Raw genomic sequence first — 22384 nt, 5'->3', positions numbered from 1 at the left:
AGGGGGGAGAGGAGGGAGAAGGGGGGCGAGAGGGGCGAGGGGGGTAGAGGGGGGAGAGGAGGGAGAGGGGGGAGAGGAGGGAGAGGAGGGAGAGGGGGGAGAGGAGGGAGAGGAGGGAGAAGGGGGGCGAGAGGGGCGAGGGGGGTAGAGGGGGGAGAGGAGGGAGAGGGGGGAGAGGAGGGAGAGGGGGGAGTGGAGGGAGAGGAGGGAGAAGGGGGGCGAGAGGGGCGAGGGGGGTAGAGGGGGGAGAGGAGGGAGAGGGGGGAGAGGAGGGAGAGGAGGGAGAGGGGGGTGAAGGGGGGAGAGGAGTGAGAGGTGGGCGAGGGGGGTAGAGGGGGAGAGGAGGGAGAGGGGGGAGAGGGGGGGCGAGAGGGGCGAGGGGGGTAGAGGAGGGAGAGGAGGGAGAGGGGGGTGAAGGAGGGAGAGGTGGGCGAGGGGGGTAGAGGGGGGAGAGGAGGGAGAGGGGGGAGAGGGGTCTTTTCACTTATTGTTAGGAGAGTGGAAAACAAAACAAAAGGAGAGAAAGGAAAATCGTCTGAAGGAAAATGACAAATTGTGCACAGATACACATGCACACACACACACACACACACACACACATACATACATATACAACCTGGTCCACACACACACACACACACACACACAAACGTGCATGCATATACACACACACACACACACACATGCACACACACACACACACACACACACACACACACACACTCTAACACACATAAATAGATATTCACTCACACATATACACTCATAAACACATCAACACACACACACACACACACACACACACACTCACAAAGACACAATGAAACCTCCTCCCCCCATCTGTCTCCCATTCCACCATGACAGCAGCCCGGCCCTCCAACACAGATAGCCATCATGTCCGCGGGCGGAAGCTGCCTGTCGCCATCGACAACGGCAGCACCGCGACGGCCGAGGACGCGCACGTTATCGTGTCCGATCTGGTTCGCTGACGGGCCCACAGGGAACTGGAGCGTGGGGGCGGGGAGGGGGAAGCTTGTATTACAAGAGGGAATCGATCAGCTAACACAGGGGGCGATATCCCCTATCAATAAGCTGCTACCAGGACGTCTCTCTCTCTCTCTCACTCTCTCTCTCCCTCTCTCCACCGCTTTGACAGATGAGCTGGTTCCTCATAGATAGAGACGCAGCGGAGGACGAGGGGAGCAGAGGGAGGGAGGGGAGGGGAGGGGATCGCGGAGGAGTGAGAGAAGGAGGGGGAGGAGGGGAGGCAAGGAGGGGAGAGGGGGGGAGGAGGGGAGGGAGGGAGGGAGGGGATTGTGCGGAGGAGTGAGAGAAGGAGGGGGAGGAGGGGAAGTCAAGGGGCGAGGAGGAGGGAGGCTGGGTGGGGTGAGGGCACGACGAGAGGCGGAAGGGAAGGACAGAGGGGAGGGAAGGAAACGAGAGGAGGAACAGAGGAAAGATAGGTTGGAGTGAGGGAGGGTGGATGGGAGAGAGAATTGGGGGGGGGGGGGTAGGGGTCAACAGGAGCGAACCTGGTGTACCTCGGGTGGGAGGGACGGCGGGGGTGTTCACAGTGGTACGACCAGCCACGGCCAGTGCAGCCTGGAGCTCCCTATGAACCACCCTGTGATGTTTAACGCAACATTTGGCCCCCTTCGCATTCTCATTAGCAGTGTTAATGTACATGAATGAGCCAATCCCTAGGATTGTTAATCCAGCGGCCGTGGGTCCCCGTGTTTACTCTGTCCCATTAGCGTAATGGATACGATGCAGCCCCCTCGCCAGCTCACACACGCTAAGTGATTTCCCAGATCAAATATTGATATTTCAAAATGAACGCCCGCGGTGGGGCCGGGCGCGTTGTGGGGTGAGAAGTCCCGACTCCCAAAGACCACGGTATGATAAGAGAGAGAGAGAGAGAGAGAGAGAGAGAGAGAGAGAGAGAGAGAAGGGAGAGGTAGAGAGAGAGGGGAGAGAGAGAGACAGCGAGGGAGGAAAAACGTGAAGAGAAAATAGTGCGAAAAGAAACCTCCAAAACCCAAGCAACAAGACAAAAATAAGGAAAATGGGAAAAAAACAAATGCATTTAATTTGTCCACCAACCATCACGGTGGTTGGGAGGGTTTCTTTCAGTCCCAAGGACCTGTCTTTGTCCACAGCACAGCCAGGGTTGCTGGCTCACTACTAACTCTAATTGCCCCGCGGCCAAAGGCAGCCACTTTCAAACACAGCCATTCATCTTCCCCTGGAACAGGAAATGGTCCCCGGCCCTGATCCTTAATCACCCCCCCGCTGCACGCGACAAGGTCACCAGGGACTGCCTGATGACAAACACACACACACACACACACACACACACGCGCTCGCTCGCTCGCTAACACACTAACAACACACATACACATGAGTGCTAATATCACGTATACACAAACCGTATAGATATGACAAACACACACAATTAGGAGAAACGCACACCCACACACAAAAGCAACAGCACCCACACACATACACAAATTCCACAAACACATCTAGTTCCACACACACACCCACACGAATACCAAGCACCCCCACTCTCACAAACACACACGCACACACAAATAAACAGCACACACACGAGCGCTAACCAAGCAGTCAGTCCGCAGGTTCAATAGCAGCAGTGATATCGGCGTTCTCGTTCGTGAAGTTGCTCTGAAAAAATAAAAATAAAAAATAACTGAAATTGGCTCACAGCCCACCCCCTCTCCCCCCCTCCCCCCTAACACACACACACACACACACACACAGACACACACACACACACACACACACACACACACAAACCCTTACTCCTGTGCCTCCCCCCCCCCCTCCACACTTCTCCTTGTGGAGCACTTTTTGATCTCGGCTTTCAATCCATTCTATATCCGTTGAAGTTTCTCACACTCACTGCAGAGTATTATGACTTCAAGGCGGTAATAGCGAATCAATGTGGGCGTTACATAACGCCGCTAACTCTGACAGCTTTGCTCGTGCCCCCCCCCCCCCCCCCCCCCACCCCGCCCCCCCAACTCCACCCTGCCTCCACCCCCGCCCCATCTGAATTAGTCAGGGGACCCCCGTTGGCATCAACGTCTAATGAGCACCAACAGAATTAAGCGGCAGGATTTACTGGCTTTTCAGAAAAGATGAAAGTTGAATCCCTATCACTAAACTGAATTATTCAGAACGCTCACCAGGGCCCTATATCCACGCCGTTTGGTAAATGTGTGTGAGAAGACGCGTTTGGGGATGCCCAGCCATTTTAATCCCCCCCACACACACACACACACACACCTGCACACATGTGAGACAGACAAAAACACACCCACACGCGCGCACTGACACACAGACAGACACACAGAGAGACACACAAGCACATTTGTGTATGCATGCACACAGACACAGACACGTACATGCACGCACACACACACACACAAACAGACACACACACAAACACTGTTCTCATCATATTGCTTTGAGGTGCTATGTGTATCCTCACTGCTGTGCGCGGGTTCGGCGCAGAGGAAGCGGCGTGCTATATTTACCCCCTGATGAAGGCGCCCCACTCGTAGGGAGCTGGTGCCCAACTCATACGGAGGTAAACAGAATACTGTGCATGTATCACAGCATCAAAGCCTGTTCCCAAATATTCTTCCCATTGACAAGCACATTCACACCCATACTGTACACAAAATAATCACGGGAGTAATCTGTCTTCACCTCTCAGACACACACACACACACACTAAAACACGTGCTCATAAATAGACAGACTTGCAGGGCAAGTACAGAAACATAAAAGATAAGTAATTGTGGGAATACGGCGTCCCTCTATACCCCTTAAACACACAATGTTAATGTGTTTGTATGTGCGTGCGTGTGTGTGTTTGTGTACACCATGCACCCCTCAACCCTGTGCCACTTTGCTGATGACGCAAACGTAGACTGTGAGCCGTGCACGGTGAACCATTACAGCCATTAGCGGTGTAAGTCACAGGCTCGGTAAGAGCTTTTGTTCCTCCTGCCCTAAATTAAGCCTCGTTCCCTGTTTATTATGCAGTGCGGCCCTGCTGCCGCTTGCACCGTTATGGCCTGACTGAAACATTGACTGGCGAAACTGGCGCAGGTTTTCACCTGGAGCTGTTCTGTGCGGCTGATGGAGATGATGTCATCTGCGTTTGAAGCCTCATGGTTTTAAACATGAGAGCTTGGCTTGTATTTGCATAGCGGGCAGACAGCCCTGCCTGTTGTGGTCCTGTCTAGCTGCGCCGAGACAGCAAGGCATTAACACAGAGGGGGTTAAAGGTTTGATTCCCACCGGGGCCGCTTCCCCATGCTACGGATGGGGTGGGCGGAGAGAGAGGAGGTATTGCTAGACACGTTTAATAAAATTATCAGCCAGATGTATATTTAGAATGTCATAATACATCTCTCTCTCTATGTCACATACATCATTATCATCATCATCATCCATAATACAACAAAAGACATACAAGGTGTCGATTAAAACAACACGCGATGATTTGCGATGTCCACGCAAGACAATGATACACTTTCATCATCCACACCGTGCCACATAATACGCAGTCCATGTTCCCAGAATGTCTGGTTGTTTGAGTTTCATCATTGTTTCCTCTCTAGTTTGTCGTGCATGCCGTCTGAAGTTGGGCAGAAGTTTGTGGAGCGATAACTCAGCACAGTGTGAGTCAGAGGATCAGAGCACCTGCAGCATCTGCTTCTTTCCTACCGGTCAGGAAGAGCCCCTACTGGGAGCGTGTGTGTGTCTCATGTGTCTGCCCGTACAGGATATGTAGAACTGACGCTTGTGTGTGTGTGTGTGTGTGTGTGTGTGTGTGTGTGTGTGTGTGTGTGTGTGTGTGTGTGTGTGTGTGTGTGTGTGTGTGTGTGTGTGTGTGTGTGTGCGTGCTTGTGTGTTTTAGCCTCTTGGTGTATGAACACTTCCTGCTGTGTTGATGGCAACTGATGGGACACTGGGGTTTACACACACACACACACACACACACACACACACACACACACACACACACACACACACACAGTCCTGGTAGATCTATCAGCTGTGTGTTGAGGCGTGGGGGGACATCCATTACAACCCCCTACCCCCCCACACACACCCTCCCCCCCATGGTTTATAAAACCCTGGAGCAGCATGCTGGGCCTCACACACTGGGAGACAAACTGCCAACCCCTCCAGCATTTATGCACATGCACACGCACACGCACACGCACACAAACACACACACACACACACACACACACACACTCACATACACAATCATAGACACACAAACACAAACATATATAAAGTATGCATTGCACACGTACACAAACATTCACACAAACACTTACATACAGTACACACATACCCACACACAGTCTCTCTGCTAACAGACCAGAGACACAGTCTCTGTGGACCAGAGACACGGTCTCTCTGCTAACGGACCAGAAACACAGTCTCTCTGCTAGCGGACCAGGAACGATACACACAGTCTTCGGCGCCCATCTTGGTGAGCAAGATGAAAAATGCATAAAGTACACGAGGAGCGCATGTCGCATGGCAACACCTGCGACAGCGGGTTCAAACAGATCCCTGACAGCGGCGGCGAGTGTGCCATGTGAGATAATGGAGGAACACAGACATAGCCAGAATGTAGAACCGTGTTTTTGTACTGTATGGACAGTATATGTGTGTGGTTTTGTGTGCGTGTGTGTTTGTGTTTGAGTGTGTTTGTTCTAGTGTGTATGTGTATGTGTGTGTGTGTGTGTGTGTTTGTGTGTGTGTGTGTTCATGGGTGTATGTGTTCATGGATGTGTGTATGTGTGTGAATTCATATGTGTGTTCATGGGTGTGTATGTGTGTGTGTGTGTGTATGTGTTTAAACGTGTTCATATGAGTGTTTTATTTTATTTTACGTTAATTTGACAGGGACAATGCACAATATATAATTGGGCCAGATTTTAGCCACAGGGCTAATTTACATCTGTTGTCCCTGGTTTTGATGTGTGCGTGTGTGAGTGTGTTGTGACAGTTGTTACTCAGGTATCCGTGTCTATGCTTGTGAATGTATGCAAATGTACAGTATAAGTGTACGAAAACAGACGCTACACATCTAAAGTATGCAAAATTTGTTTTTTGTTGCTGTGTGTGTGTACGTGTACGTGTGCGTTGTGGTCGCAGTCCTCTAATGAGCCCCACACACATAAACATCGGCTCGCCATCAGTCAGCTGTCTCCTAATTGGACGCCCCACACAACCAACGGACATCCAGCATCCATCTCCCAGAATTCACTGGGAGGCCTTAGTGGAGAGAGATGAATGGTGACAAAGAGAATGAGAAACAAGAGGGAGAAAGATAGAAAGGAAAGAAAGGAAAGACTGAAAGAAACAAAGAACTGAGAGAAAGGAAGAAAGAAGAAAGAAAGACGAAAGCGAAGGCGATTGAGGCAGGTAGACGGAAAGAGAGCGAGGGACACAGAGTGACCAAGAGAGAGGGAAAGAGAGAAGGGATGAGGCAGATAGAGAGAGAGAAATTCAGCAAGAGAGAGAGAGAGAGAGAGAGAGAGAGAGAGAGAGAGAGAGAGAGAGAGGAATAACAATGGACGGAGTCGACGTCAGGAGCCTCTGCCTGCCAGTTCCACCTTCACACAATTACAGCCACTCTGACGGACGGCAGTGTGGGCGACACATCATAAAAACTAACTCAGTGAACAGGATACACAGAAGTAGACGCACACCTCACACACATACACAAACAAACACACACACACACACACACACACACACACACACAAACACACACACACACACACACACACACAGAACACACACGGCGGCACAAAGTCACGAAAAAGCAGGCCAAGCACAAGCACATTTATGTCATCGTCGCCGTCTGAGCATAAATCCGAGCATAAATCCAGAGTAATTACGCAAGCCTGGACTGCAGGAAGGTTCACGGAGGGTAGAATACATAAGAGAGGGGGATAGGTGGCTGGTTAGTGGATCAGAGGGACACTAGCACCACTGCAGTATCACAGGGGTGGGGGGGGGGGGGGAGAATGTACGACCCTTTCGCTGTTTAACGTTTCACTTCAAACTTCAGAGTTCATTTATTTTCCTGTCACATACATTCAAATTATTAATGGGGGGATGAAGACATTATTACATAAACATGTTACAGCGCCAAACAAAAAGACCCCATCAATGCTAATATAATTTCATTGCTCCACGTTAATTTATGCTAATTAATATTGTTATAATTCCGGTCCCTCTCCCACCCCACTTTTCGGACCAAAAGAAGCCAATTAAAGGGCAAGTAGCTCACATCTTGTTTGCGTTCTCCCGGGCGTTCGCCCCGTTGCCGTTGACGACGCAGGCAATTTCTTAAGCCAGACGATCATGCAAATCACTTCCAATCTACCTGTCACAGGACGCCTCCCTCAACGGTACAGCCCATCACAGCATCCCGTTCTAATTGGACCAAAACATCTCTTGCCAATATCGCAAGTTAATTGCGAGCGGGGAAACATTACTCTCTTGTGATAAAGAGCCCCCGCCCCCCCCCCCCCCGTAAATAGACTATTCCTGTGCGACCGCCGCGCCCGAGTTTGACGCTCACGCGTGTTAAAAGCAAGCTTGGTTTAGCTAAAGGCCCTCTGAGTACCCTATTCTAGGGAGCTAAGATGCTAAAGAAGCCAAACCTGTGAATAATTGCTCGGTTTCATGCTTCAAAGTGCTGCCTCATTATTTTTCCCCCTCTCCAAAACTACATTTCCCATGAATATATTTCTTTAAACAATTCTATGTCACGCATGACGGACGACTGGACACAATTCTCACAAAATACCCGGGGCTCAATTAACTCGTGGTGAATTGGTTGCTCTTATGCATCCAAGTGAAGCCACGGACCGTTTTAATATGACCGTGCATTAGTTACCCTTGCAAACTTAGCAAGCAAAGTCCCACCATACAATGTGTTCACCGTGAAACTGCCCCCTTTTGTAGGTTTTCGGTTTCAAACCTTCCATCTTAAGTTTGGTTTTGTGCAGCATGTGGAACCGCTCCTACTGCCCCGAAGGATTCGCCACAAGCCATAACAGCCTCTCTGTTATTGTCTAGTGTCTCTCCACCAGTGAACGAGGCCTCTGAGAATGAGCGTGCGTGCGAACATGCGTGTCTAGGCGTGTGGGGTGCGTGTATTTGCCGGTGTGCGTGTGTGTGTTTGTGAGTATGTGTGAGTGTGTGTCAAGCCATGTATGCGTGTGGCTGCGTGTGCATGTGTATTTGTATGCACACATGGGTGTGTGTGTGTGTGTGTGTGTCTAGTCATGTGTGTATGTGCTTATATGTGTGGGTGTGGCGTGCGTGTTTATGGTCATGTGTCTAGGCATGTGTGTTTATGGGTGTTGAGGTGAGAGTGAATGTGTGTGTTGGTGTGCGTGTGTGCGTGTGCATGGTTCTTGGTGAGTGTGTGTTCTTAAGTTTGTGTTTGTGTGTGTGTGTGTGTGTGTATGTCTAAGCGTGTGCGTGAATGTGCCTGCAGGTGTCGAGGTGAGTGTGCCCAGGTGTGTGTGTGTGTAGCCACTTGTGTGTGTGTGTGTGTGTGTGTGTGTGTGTGTGTGTGTGTGTGCGTGCGCACACGTGTGAGTGTGTGATTATGGTGATGTCCCCCGAGGCGGGCTGGTGTCCTCAGGGTGTCTGAGGTGAGCTGTGTAATGGCGTGACATCTCTGGATCAACAGGACCAGACCAGGGCAGCCAATCTCACGCTTAATTAATGACAGCTCCTGCGCCCATGTACGGACACGCACACACACATTTCACTACAGCTGACCTTTTTCCAGGTCACCCCACCTTCAGCATCTCTCTCTCTCCCTCTCTTGCTCCGTCTCTATCTCTCTCCCTCTCCCCCTTTTTCATCTTTTCTCCCTTTTTCCTCTTGCAATATGTCTGGCATTACATGTGCGACACACACACACACACACACACATCCTCCCCCCCCCCCCCCCCCCCCCCCCAACCCAGCAGTGTGTTTCACACACAGGCTACTCTTCCCCCTGCACTACATCACTAACGATAGCTCCCAGACCCTGCACTGCCGTTACAGATGAAGACCCCGTGAAGCACTGCCCCCTATCTCCCCCCACAGCCAACACACAGCCACAAGTCCTCTGCTTGTACCTCTCAAAACACGACCGCGCACTTGTCAGACCGAACCACAACAATGTACTCCTAAAGGCCTCGGGGAAAGACAAAGAAAAAACACAGGAAAATCCTGTCACGCGGTCGGCAGTGAATCAAAGCTGGACCCCACGCCATGGGGACGCAAGCAGGGAGTGGGAAGTACTTATGTATCAGAGGAAACCGGGACCAGCAGGTGTGGACAAATACAGAGAAATATGGTGGTGGGGAAAAAGACTGTGACTGAGTATGGTCATATTTAGTCCAGCGAAAAGAATAAGAGAAACCAAAAATGTCATGGTTGAGTCGAGTAAAAAAGGTTATTAGAGTTAGAAAAGTTGAGTTGGAAAGGCAGGGAAAGTTGTTGGCCTGACCCCCAACATATTGCACCATTTCTTATCAACGCTGAGAGTTTGCTTGGTTATTTCACCTTGGAAAGGACTTTGCCCGTCTATGAAATATCTCTCATAATAACCCTGTTTCCTTGACATTGCTTTAATATTAATAGCTTTTGACACTAAGTGACATTTTCTCATTCTCGTCAGTATTTTCTTATCTTGTGATTTCTTATTCGTTGTGACCTTTTCAGAAATGCCGCAGACTGCGGTGTAACATGATGAAGATGATGGTGAGGATATGTGCTGGGTCACGGTCATCAGAGAGCGCTCATGTCACAATCAGACCGATAAGGGTTAGGGTGAAGACAGGCGCTGAGACAGCTCCGTGTTTAATTGTTCAGGGGAACACACTGTGCTTGTCTGTGTGTGTGTGTGTGTGTGTGTGTGTGTGTGCACGTGTGTTTGTGTACACGCATGTGTGTGTCTTTGTATACACGCGTGTGTGTGTATGTCTGTGTTTGACCGTGTTTGCGTTTCTGTGTGTCTAGGTGTGTGTTTTCTTGTGTGTGTGTGTATCTTTGTGTCTAGGTGTGTTTATGTGTGCCTAGGTGTGTATTTGTGAGTGTGTGCCCGTATCTTTGTGTCTAGGTGTGTGTGTATGTGTGCCTAAGTGTGTATGTGTGTGGGTGTGTGTGTATGTGAGTCGGCGCCGGTCTTTATGTGTTTCGGTGTGCCTACGTGTGTGTGTGTGTGTGTGTGTGTGTGTGTGTGTGTGTGCCTAGGTGTGTACGTGTATGTGCGTGTGGGTGTGTGTGAGTCGGCACAGGCGGTCTATGTGTGTGCAGGCGTGCCTACGCGTGCGTGTGTGTGTGCAGCTGTCTATGTGTGTCTCCGTGTGTGTGTGTGTTTAAGAAAGGCAGCTCATTGTACTCCCATACAATCCATAAACGTCCGTACCACAGGGGGCTCGTATCAGCAACACACAGACGCCCATCAGCTTTTAAAGTGACAAGCTTGACAACAGTGGCTCCTGTCTCTCTCCCCCTCCCACCCCAGCCTGAGCAATCCCATCCCGGACCAGGATAGCCCTTAGGGAGAGTTATGGTTTTAATATGAACACTGAGTGGCTCAATTTGTCCTCCGAGTGTCAAAGGAGTGCTTGGCTTGATTACTTTCTTGGCACTCTGGTGACATTCATTGGCTTAGAGTCAGAGCACACTGGCCTCCGAGAGAGAGGGAGAGAGAGAGAGAAAGTGAAAGGGAGAGAGAGAGAGAGGGAGAGAGATAGGGAGGGGGTGGGAGAGAGAGAGAGAAAGGTACAGACTGGTCCAACTTCACACTTCCCAGTATGAAGCAGTATTTCACTCAATCCACTGTTACAACTGAATAGCATCCAGAAAGTGAAAGGCCAATTACGAGGAAAAGAACACCTCTTACACCAAGACCGCAAGCACCAATTAAGAACAAAGATTGGAGGTACCATGCCAGTAAAGGTCAAGGTCAAATAATTGTACATTTCCTATATTATACGTATTATAATGCAAATGACTACATAACATAAGTCAGAAAAGAGACTATTTGGTCGTATTAGAGCTTTGACCTTTAGGAACGTATTAGAAATTTCGACCTTTAAGAACTTTTATTTTCGGATCACTGCACATCCTGCTACACCTCCCAAACCCTCCCACAGCACCGCCCCCCCATCCCCCCTCTTCCATGTAACCCCACCCCCACCTGAGGTCCAACATCAACACCTGCCACCAGTCAGAGTTCGATAGAATCAACCATTTGTCAGGTAAAATAAACCAGATTTCCATATTAAAACAATCAGCCTTGCCCTTAGACATCCCCTACCCCTCATCCCTTCCTCCCACCCTCAACCCACTCTCCCCATACCCCAACCCCACACACACGCCCCCACCCGGCCCGGCCGCGCCCCTTACCTGGATGGTGGGCGGGGAGCGCTGCTTCCGGGTGGTGGTGGTGGAGAGGGTGGTGGTGGTCTCGATGAAGGTGGTGGACATCTCGGGGGGCACCGAGGTGGTGGTGCGTGCCGCCCCGCGGCTGGCCGGCACGTCGCCCACCAGCCGCACGCTGCCGTTCACCTTGATGTTGGCGTGGGCCTCGGCCGCCATGTTGAGCACCTTCAGGCCGTTATAGTACAGGCCCGACAGCTGGCCCTGGTAGGGCCGCTTGCGGTCGTTGCCGCCGATGGAGATGGTGGCCTGCGTGTTGAAGATGGTCAGCTGACGGCCTGGCGCGGCGTGGGGGAGGGAGGAGGGAGGAGGAAATGGGGGGAGGGAAGAGGGGGGACGGTTAACGCAGGCCCTTCCATGGAGGAAACCCGTGGGTTACAGACGCTGTTTAGTTTGGGGCGTTGGCCGTTCTATGAAAGCAGAGCGACTGTAGCAGTCATTAGGGAGGCTGGACTGGCCTTGGATACTAGCCGCTGATTGCTGTCTGGTCTGATGAATGGGCGGTCCGATTGGAACACACACGCGTGATATCGCCAAAGGTTACCAAGTTAATAAATAAATGAATAATAAAGCGTATATAGAATAACCACATCCAACATGGTGCAAATGCAGAGGATGCAGGGCTTAATTTTGGCAGCCTATTAAAATGGCTGCTTGATTTTGTTCAAAACAAGCTAGCAAAGAAAGCACTCAGGCTCCCCTGGCAGTTTGCGCCATCCCACCAATTATCTATGTAGAGTTATGTACAGTTGGATTCAGGTTGGTTTTTCTGAGTTTTACTCCTGCTGGTATGTGTTGACTATATTCATCGGACTTCCTCAGCCAATGATTGATCCACAGAAGAGGAAGATATGTACATTTTAGATCATTTCTTAATATTGAATGAGCTTAGCAATGCGTGTCCATCCCATCTTGTTAGCGCGTTAGCTTGCATGTATTTCATTTTTTTTTAGCTTGATTTAATTAGCGGCAATGCGGTCACACTACAATATTCCATCCTTGGGCTTCATGGATGTCAGGTGAGACGAGGTTTTCTGGCTGATAAGCCAGGGCTTCTCTCTAGCCATGCTTCTCTGCCTATGAAACATCCTTTTTATTCCACTCCTGCCACAGGAGCCTTTTTAAAACCATAAACATTGAATAGATTTGTTTTTAAGGTTCAAAATGAAGAAAATGTGAGTAATAATAACGAAAGAAAATAAATTGCTAACGGTACTGCTAGCGGTATACAGTCGTTGGGAGAATTGTGTTTGTATTAAAATTGTGTATAAAAAAAGACTGTGTTAAGAGCACTACAAGATGCAGCTTAGGGGTATTTCAAGGGTATACGATGATAGAGAAATTGTGTTTTTTCTGGTTTTATATTTAATTTTAAAGCGGGGGGGGGGTTCTATCCCTTCTAATATTCTCCGGACAACTGTGGATGAAACATTCATAAATATGTATACAAGGCTTTGGCATATTATGATAAAGAGTCAGCAATACACATTCAACACGTGTCACAGTAAATTTCATTAGGGAAGGGCTAAATATTATAGTGTGTGGAACACATCTCATGCATTAGTTATGCAATGAGAACACACAAATCAAACTGCCACAATGGGGGGAAAAAAAATCATAATTAGAAATCTAATTTTTCTATGAAATACTCACACACACACACATAAACACGCACACACACTGTTGGTTTGTTAGACACATTAACAATTACAAAAAAAAAACTGAGCATGAAATGACAGCGACAAGACGTTCGTATCACAAACAAGAAAATGAAACAGCATGTGGAGCCACGCATGCAGCAATAATGGGATTTTCTTTCTCCACACCAGTTTGTGTTTTAGCAAATGTTAAAGGGACTTTATAATCAGGTTTAGAGGTTTAAAAGCGATGACCTTTAAATGCATTTTAAGTGCGATATTAGGTTTATGTGACTACATTTTTATTATTGGATAGAAAAATAGGAGCAGATGGATAGAGTGTTGCATCCAATTCCTGGAACCAAAACCATTTGCAAGGAGACACACAGGGCCATACACCGCTCTTGAACAGCACACACTACCCCGGGCATGGTGAAATCCATTTCAGCGGCCATTTCGCTAACCAAAATGGTCCTAATTAGGTCTCTTTGTGAGTGACAAAGAGAGGTGTGATTTTTTTGGGAGATGTAATGTGTATGACTACAATCACACAAATGACAGCATGGGGAAAGTACCTGCTTGCCATATTGGTTTGGTCAGTGCGGGCCCATACTTTGCAGAGGTTTTTGAAATTTGGCAGGGGGTTCAGATATATTTAACATCGGACTCAAGTTGCAACGTACTCCTACTTATTCCATCGTGTTTGTGATTGTTTTTTATGTATTATTTGTAGTTTAGGTGCAGCTTCAACCAGTCCCTTTAACTGGACACCATCGATGAATGAACTTAAAACAACTTTAAAAGGTGATGATGATAAAAAGGTAAATGGGAAATTGACAAAAAAGGAAATAAACTAAAACTATAAACCAGCATGTGGGTTTGACTTAGTTTTTTAACAGAGAGATCTTTAAATGATGGTTTATTCATTCTCAGAGAACAGAGGTAACAAGCCGATGGCATGACGGGAGGAATAAAGTAAAAGGAACAATGAAACACATTCTACCGTTCCGGTGAAGGATTACCTTTCTCCTGCAGCCAATCTTCAACTGGCCGGGTATATTTGAACGGGATTTTCTTATTTGCCATTTGATAGCGCTCAATGTCGCTGTTGCCTTTGAGGTTTAAAAGTTTAATAAACAGTTTGAAACATTGGGCAACGGCAAGAGACAAGATTCACATTTATACAGTGGTTTATGACGTTTTTAATCTGGGTTTATAGATATTTAGAAAAAAAGTTAGCGTGATTTTTTTTCCGTTTTCGTTTTCTTGTAATTTTAAACGTTATATTTATATGGCACACATGACAAAATATATCACAGATATCTACCGAAATCATGCACAATACACATTTATAACAGTATAGACAACTAACTAACTACCAAGTACCTGGAAGAAGACTGTTAGTTAATTCGTTCAAATACAAGAAGAAAAACAAAACATTTAAACAGGACAAATTCATTCGCATTTACATTTCAAAAGGACATATTTCTTCAATGCACCTTTTCGGTAACAAAAGCTGAGTTCATCAAAGAAAGAAATGCATGCATGCCTTGACTGCCTTTCAATTAAGCAAAGTGAAGTTGCATGTACTCTGGACACCAGCTGATTATGTTCCCTTCTCTTTAATCTAAAGTCTCTATAAGTCCACGCATGACCGAGACGGTTTCACAGCCCTTTACCGCACATGAAAGTGCTGCAAAGGAGCAAGATTAGTACGAGTTGGGAGTGGGCAGGTGAGAGGAGGAGTGGGAGTTAGATTCCCAAGTACAGTCCGGCTTTTCCTCTTCCATAGTGAAAGAGGAGGTCCAACCGTGACGTGGTGGGGTGGGTGGGTGTTCAGAGAACAACGCATACAGATTAGATCATTACCGCGTGGGTAGAGAGGTCTCGGAGAATCACCGTACCGTTGGCTGAGTCCCGGGTGAATATGTACAGGGCTGCATATACGGGAATTAGAAGGTAATAGGCCAGCTCTGTGATCTGATAAATGCTAGTTAATTATCCGGCGATGATGGATTTTCTCATGTAGTGTAAAAAGCGGTTAGGGTGTAAGCCAAGTGTCTTGTGAACCATTTTTTTCTTCTTCGAAGTAAACCTGTGTTGATAGTGGTCAATGAGATGTGGAGCTCAGTTCTCTAATACCGTTAGATACAGCTTAAGCCTTGGCATACCTTTGTTGGCTACATACATTACGATGACGTTGCTTAATACACAGGTGGCTAAGCTAAGGGTAGATCAATCAAACATGTACACTCTCTGCAAAGGCTCCGAAATAAATCCAATCTGCCTGCTTAGGGTACAGACCTGAGTTTGCTCAATGTTAGTGTTTAACTGTTTGGTTGGAAGCCAGAATGGAAAGACATAAGCCTATGAGGGTAATAGTTTGCTAGCGAGCTAGCGTATACCTGTGGCAGAATATATGTAGACGTGCAGTGTGCTAGCGGGGGATGCTTCTAGAATGATTTAAATTCAACACACAGACTGGGTTCAACCCGAAGACATATTTGGAAAACTTTGTGTGTGTGGGAAGGGGGGGGGGGGGGGGGGTTCATACCTAAGTAAGTAGATATAATGTAAATATGTATGTAGGAATGTTTGTATGTATGCACCAATGTATGCACGCACATACATAAGCATGTATGTATGTATGTATACATAAATGTATGCAGGGTTGCCAACTCTCATGCATCTGGCGTGACACTCACGCTTTCAGCATCAATCTCACGCTCTCACGCACGCGCAACAAATGTCACGGCAAAAAAAAAAAAAATACCCATTAGAACTTGTTGCTCCGACGAGTGCTACATGTGCCAGTCATTTCTTGGCTTTGAATCAAACTTGTTGTTGCTAGATGTGTATCCAGAAAGTAGGTCGGGTTATTGGTGTTTGTCAAGCTAGTCATACTCCGCCACAGCAGAGAGAGAGAGAGAGAGAGAGAGAGAGAGAGAGAGAGGTGGGGGGGAGGGAGAGAGAGAGGAGAGAGAGAGAGAGAGAGAGAGAGAGAGGAGAGAGAGAGAGAGAGAGAGAGAGAGTGTGGTGTTTGGGGGAGAGAGAGAGAGAGAGAGAGAGAGAGAGAGAGAGAGAGAGAGAGAGAGAGAGAGAGAGAGGAGAGAGAGAGAGAGTGTGGTTTGGGGGGAGGGAGAGAAATAGAGAGAGAGAGGGAGGATTTGCCAAGGCTGCCGATAAGGACAGACTAAAGGTATGGCTTTTTATATTGTTCCAGGTGATTAATGAGGTGACACACGTTTGTGTAATGAATACACCACAAGTTAATTGTCCAACTAATGAGAAAAGTGTCTTTATAGTCTGTCAATATCCTATTTCATCTCTAAAGGTGACTCCCACAATGACCTTAGCAACAACAACACAACGCCGGGACGAATAAAAAGCGGTTTGATGTTCAAACTTTCCTGTCTTTGAGGTGGGAGTATTTGTTGCAAATAATGGAGCAGATAAATGGAAATTATAACTCATGTGGTGACTATGGCTCGTGTGTGTGTGTGTGTATGTATGTGGTTGGCGCATGTGTATGTACCTTGGATCATGTGTACGAGTGTGCTGTGCATGCATGTGTGTGCGCTTGTGTATGTGTGTGTGCGTGTATGTGTGTCTGTGCATGCGTACGTGTGTGTGTGTGTGTGTGTGTGTGTGTGTGTGTGTGTGTGTGTGGTGTGTGTATGCGTGCGTGCATGTGTTCGTGTATGCAGGGCGCAAATATCACACGTCATCTTAATATCAAGAACGCCTTTCTATCTTTCACCTCTACTGAATCTTCCAGGCTTCAAAAAAAAAAACTGACAACCCCCCCCCCCCCCCAAAAAGTGTGTGTCTCTAATTGCGACAGCAGTTCATTCACTCCCGACACCAGGCATTTATCTCCCGGCCGGCTTGTCCGGCTTGTTTGACATTCTGTTCCGGAATATTCTCGCCGGGGTCCCGTCAAAGGGAAGAGAGTGATGACGATGTCATCAGAGACTGAGAGAGAGAGAGAGAGAGAGAGAGAGAGAGGGGGAGAGAGGGACAGAGCGAGAGAGAAAGAGAGAGCGAGAGAGCAGAGAGAAGAGAGAAAGAGAGAGCGCAAGAGAGAGAGGGCGATAGAGAGAGTGAAAGAGAGAGAGTCGAGTGAGAGGGTGCGGGAGGGAGAAAGAGAGAAAGAGAGAGCGAGAGAGAGCGAGAGAAAGAGTGTGTGATGGGCAATGACAGCTACTTGGCAGTCTAGGAGCACGATGTGTACCCGTTGATGTACGGCCGCCCTGTAGCCCAGAAGTCCATCGTTTCCTCACTCTACGCTGTGTGGCTGCAGGTGTCAGGTTTCCCGTTATGGACATCTACGACACCCACCCACAATTCACTCCTCCTACTGTCTGTTGTATTCCTCTCTCTCCCTCCTTTCATCTGCCATCCTCTCGCTTTCTCACACACTCTCTCTCTCTGTGTCCTTTCACTTTTTGTCCATCCTCAGCTTCCAACTTTATGCACATCTCGCTCTCTCTCTCTCTTTCATATATCAGGGAGGCAGGCAGACTGCGGATATTGGGGAATGAAACCCAGAACGTTTAGGCGTGGAGTCAAACACTAACCCTAACCACTTGGCTGTCCTGCACCAGACATTATAGGAAACACTTAACATGAACTTTTTGTGTGCACGTAGTCCATCTGTAGAAAGCAAGCGTGGAGGATCGGTGGTCATACTTCAAACGCTCCAATCACCACATGCTGTGTGAATAATGGGCGGGGTTTCGTTACGCTGCGGGCTGCTGCCAGCCAATCAACGATGCAGCCTGTGCAGAAAAATTGAATTTACATAACTTAATGAAATCAATTGATGGTTAATTTATATGTGTGTAGTTCAACTTAATATTTCTTTGTACTGTGTATCTTTTCTACATCCATATACAGCTTTGTGGCTTTGTTTGTGGCGGACTCTGAACTAGTGCTTCCACTAAAGACACACGCAGATGTTCTGATGAACAAATCTGAAATTAGTTGAAATCCAGAGACTCAAAGCAGGGAACGTGATTGGCTTAGTGATTCGACCGAGAGAGAGTGGCTTATTATTAAGCATACACTCCTACGCACGTTAGAGAGAGGATGGCCCTTGTATTTTGTCAGGAAAATAATAAACCATTAACATAATTGTACCGCTGTCATATTAACGACAACAACGCCATGCCGTTAACCCTCATTTTATAAACCCATACTTCAATCCATATTGATAACAACAGGCATTTCAGTTTGAACAAATAGGCTATCCGTATTGGCCACATACGGTATTTACAAATACTAAATTCATATTTAGAGGGTCTGTTATTGCGTTGTTGTTGCGGACGGGCCCCACCAAACCAAGAAAATGGATTCAAAATAAATTGTGTTATCCAAGTCTATTGTAGTCTATGATTACTTATAGGGCAAGTCAACAATAAAATAGCTTTCGGTATTAATCAGCGCACACGGCGAGGTACAAAAGCGTGAGGCGAACACTTCTGAAGCAGAAAATCACTCACCTCGCAATACAAGCTGCCGGGGCAGAGTAACCGCCAGAAAAACACACTTGGCACACTTCTGTCTCCGCCTTTTTTGTCAGCCAACTGACCCACAACAACAACAACAACAGCAACAACATAAAGAGACTTTTTAGGTGGCGCATTTGCAAGCTATGGCTTTCAATGACAAGCAATCCCCCCCCCTCCCTCATCACCAGGGTCCGCTAGGTGCACCCCCAATCCGGTAACTGTTTATTGAACCGGGTGAGAGCCCCTGAAAGCGTTTGCTGGCCTTCACGTTAAGTATCGCCGAGTGTGAGAATTCAGTCGATGAGGCTGCACCCTAACCTGTAATTACTCAGGAGATGACAACACCTTGACAATGGGTAAGGGGGGGGTACTAGGTGGTGGGTGGGAGGGAAGAAAAGAAAATCAATCACTTTTGAATTACTATCACAGAGTGTCCTGCAAATTACCTGCACTGAAGAGAAAAAAGAATAAATTACCACGTGTAGGCCCCCCCACACACACTTCTCCTTTCCACACTAGAGCCCTGAGCCTCCATCCCCTCAATCCAAATGGAAGAAAACTCAATGGAAGCTCCTGGGAGAGAGCTCCAGGCCAGAAGAAGGCCAAGCACCGCTCTCTTTCTGTTGTGTGTCCAAGAAGAACCCTCAACCACCATGCGAATATCCTATTGTCGTGAAGTCACTATTGATACAACGCTTGGTGAAAAAGATTGGTGAGATTAGTGGCATTATGTTGAATACTATGTTGAAATTGCTAATTATGTTGAATTAGGTGGGTGTAAAAGGCAGTGCTTAAGAAAGCACTGAAGAGTAGGCGTGTCTCAAGTAGGCCTATTTCTGGTCCCCTTGCTCTCTCAACATTATTAGTTCACGGCCGGGACATCGTTGTGAAACCTGTCCGACTTTGTTTGGTCACAAGAAACGTGAAAGACAGCCGAGGGCAACAAAGAGAGCGAGAGACAGAAGGAATCAAAATCACCTGCACTCCCTTTGAACCCCCGACAACCATGTGTGTGTCAGACCCGACCCGGTTAGGCTAGGCTAGGCTAGGCTACAGGGTGACGTGAGGCCTTGGTGTAGACCTACATTACATACAGTTACAACCCGACGCGTGACTTTTACTTTGAAGGTCTGCGATGGGAACAATGGGGGCTTACCCTCGGATCACCCTAACCACTACACTATTCAACAAATACACCATCCTGTCCCACAGTCGTTTTCAATTAAATTTTTATAATTTTTCCCGTGAAAAAAAGTCACTCCTTAATGCCAAATGGCTGTGTGGCGCTGTGGCGTTGGCATCAGTACGAGGTGCTTTAGATGGTTCGGAGGCAGTGTTGGCGGTGGGTCTGAGCGGGGCGGCGATCCCACCTCGACCTTGGCCTGGGGGTAAGAGGACTCTGCAGAGCGGAGAGAGAGCCTAGCAAAACCCTAGCTGTGTGGATGCTTATCAACCACGTGTGGACCGCTGATAAAGTAATGGCCAGTGTTCTGGACAACGTTTGGTCATGTCTGTGTTTTTCTTTTTTATTGAAGCTATATAAATAGTAGTACAATGGAGGGTTAGTAAAATGGCTTCCTGAGCCTATTTCAGGAATGTCTGCCACATTCCCTTCAAGAATATAAAAATAGATAAAAGAATGTGACATGTTTCATTAATAATTCTGTATATTCTACTCGTTTAACATGGCCCCTATTTCTCTGTAGGGACTAAAACATGTTTAATTTAATCTTCAAAGGCTACCATCCCATACATGGAAGCTTCTGGTCAATTCTGGTTGCATAAACCGTAGACCTAGCATTTTGTCTCCACTCATTGGTCTCGCTTCACTCGGCAGACAGACAGTTGGGGGACAAAGAAGCTGCAACAGCAGCTTGGGCAAAAAGGAGGGAACACAGATATCAAAGTACAGGACGTCCAGCCTAGGTTAATGGGGCGTGTAGCAGAGGAACCGAATGATTTCTCCTGTAGCTGCCCCTCCCCCACCCAGCACCTCCCCTATAGTCTGTACGGCCGTCTGTCTCTTCCGCACCTGGCTTGCCGAGCGCAGCACGATGCACGCTCCAAGCCGACCGACCGGACTCGTAGAGAGATTCAAAAATGGAGCCGGCTGTGTTTGATGACCTTATTTGTATTCAACCACTGTCTCCGCTTCTGCTGACCTGGGAGAGAGAGATACCGGCTTAATCTGGCTACCTCATACTCTCTCTCTCTCTCTCTCTCTATCCCTCCCTTCTCTCTCTCTCTCTCTCTCTCTATCCCTCCCTTCTCTCTCTCTCTCTCTCTCTCTATCCCTCCCTCCTTCATCACTCCTACCCTCCCTTCCTCCCTCCTACCCACCCTCTCTCTGTGTTATATATTTATTTTTTAGTTTTTTTCCTTTCTTCGCTCTGCTTGTTCACCAAACAAAACTTTTCAGCCGTGGGATTTCGATCCATCCCTTCTGTTGCTAGCTGGCCAGGTGTCGTGTGGATATCGCCATTTACCAGGTAAACAGACGGAACAGCCTGGCCGAGTGTCCATCTGTTTAGCTGGTAAATAGTGAGCAAGGTCGGGGTGGGAGATATGACAAGGACTTTTACAGTTCCAAATGAATAAGCCTACTAGTCTAGTTTTGCCCAAAGTTTTATCATGCTTTATATTGAAAAAAAACTGTTAAGTTATTTATGAAAAGCAACGTCTGCTATCCACAACGATGGCAGATGTTTACTTCAAACCAGCTGATGTCCAGTTCTAACATTACATCTCAAAACAGTTAGCATTCCTTCAATGCTAAAAAAAGGTCAAAGGTTAGACAGTTTACAATTTAATATGGTAAGGGTTCAGGGTGGGAGGGCAGTACCTGAGGGGAAGTGCTCGTTGATTGGCCAGTTGTCCACCTGTAGGGTGGCGTTCCCTCCGTTCCTGGTGAACCTCACCAGATGGTATTTTCCGTCATTGATCGCTGTAGAGGTCTCCTTCACGCTTATGTCCACCGTCCCGATGTTGAATGTCACACCGACTTTTCCTTGTTCCTGTGAAAAAGAGGGCAAAGCAATTATTTTTTTAAATAGGAGTGAGAAAAACTGCAGTTATTGCAACATAATTTATTTGCCTTTGATTAAATATGTTGGTGACTTTCTGCAAAGGAAATGAGTTGCAGGTTACGGCAGGAAAAAGAACAATCAACATTCAACAAGTAATAAAAACAATTTGATTAGTTCAAAATGTTCACATTCAAATGCGATTCATGTGAAAGATGTGGAATTCCAGTGAGGTTACAAATATTTTTACACCTGTCTACAATTGTAAAAATGAGCATCCATAAATATACATCGATATAAATGTACAAGTGCAAATTGTAAACAACACACACAACCTAATTTGTTCAGATGCAAAGTCAATGGTTCAACAGCGCTTCAACATGTTGGCTGTCAGGAGGTGAACTTGAGCTGATATTTATGGTAAACTGTTGAAACATCTGAAGAATGCTATGTGGTAAATTCTAGCTATCTCTGGCTCCTTTCACATAATAGGTGAATAATAATAATAATAGCGCTCATAAGCTAGATGGGGAGATAATAACTATCTACAGCTAGCGATCATACGTCTTAGCCATGCGGTTAGCATTCTGTCCCTGGAAAAACCGAGGCTGGCTGGATGTTTCTTTTTGTCTCTCATACAACAATCATGAAGGTGATACGATTTTGCTTTTGTTTGTACCACCAA

The 22384-nt window shown here is 47.3% G+C and overlaps 1 protein-coding gene across 1 annotated transcript in view; it reads right to left on the bottom strand.

Moving 5' to 3' along the window:
• nrxn3b (neurexin 3b) overlaps window positions 1-22384 on the bottom strand; it is a gene marked incomplete at both ends in the record, with an annotated part of 279821 nt that overhangs the window by 18441 nt on the left and 238996 nt on the right. Inside the window, 3 exons of the mRNA XM_084484264.1 lie at window positions 11494-11804; window positions 14186-14275; window positions 21519-21690. Of these exons, the coding sequence (XP_084340390.1) occupies window positions 11494-11804; window positions 14186-14275; window positions 21519-21690 (573 nt within the window). The remainder of the gene's footprint in view (window positions 1-11493; window positions 11805-14185; window positions 14276-21518; window positions 21691-22384) is intronic.

Source organism: Micromesistius poutassou (assembly GCF_964030765.1).
Source record: "Micromesistius poutassou genome assembly, chromosome: 19".
Lineage (NCBI taxonomy): Eukaryota > Metazoa > Chordata > Actinopteri > Gadiformes > Gadidae > Micromesistius > Micromesistius poutassou.
This window is presented reverse-complemented; position numbering and strand designations above follow the sequence as displayed.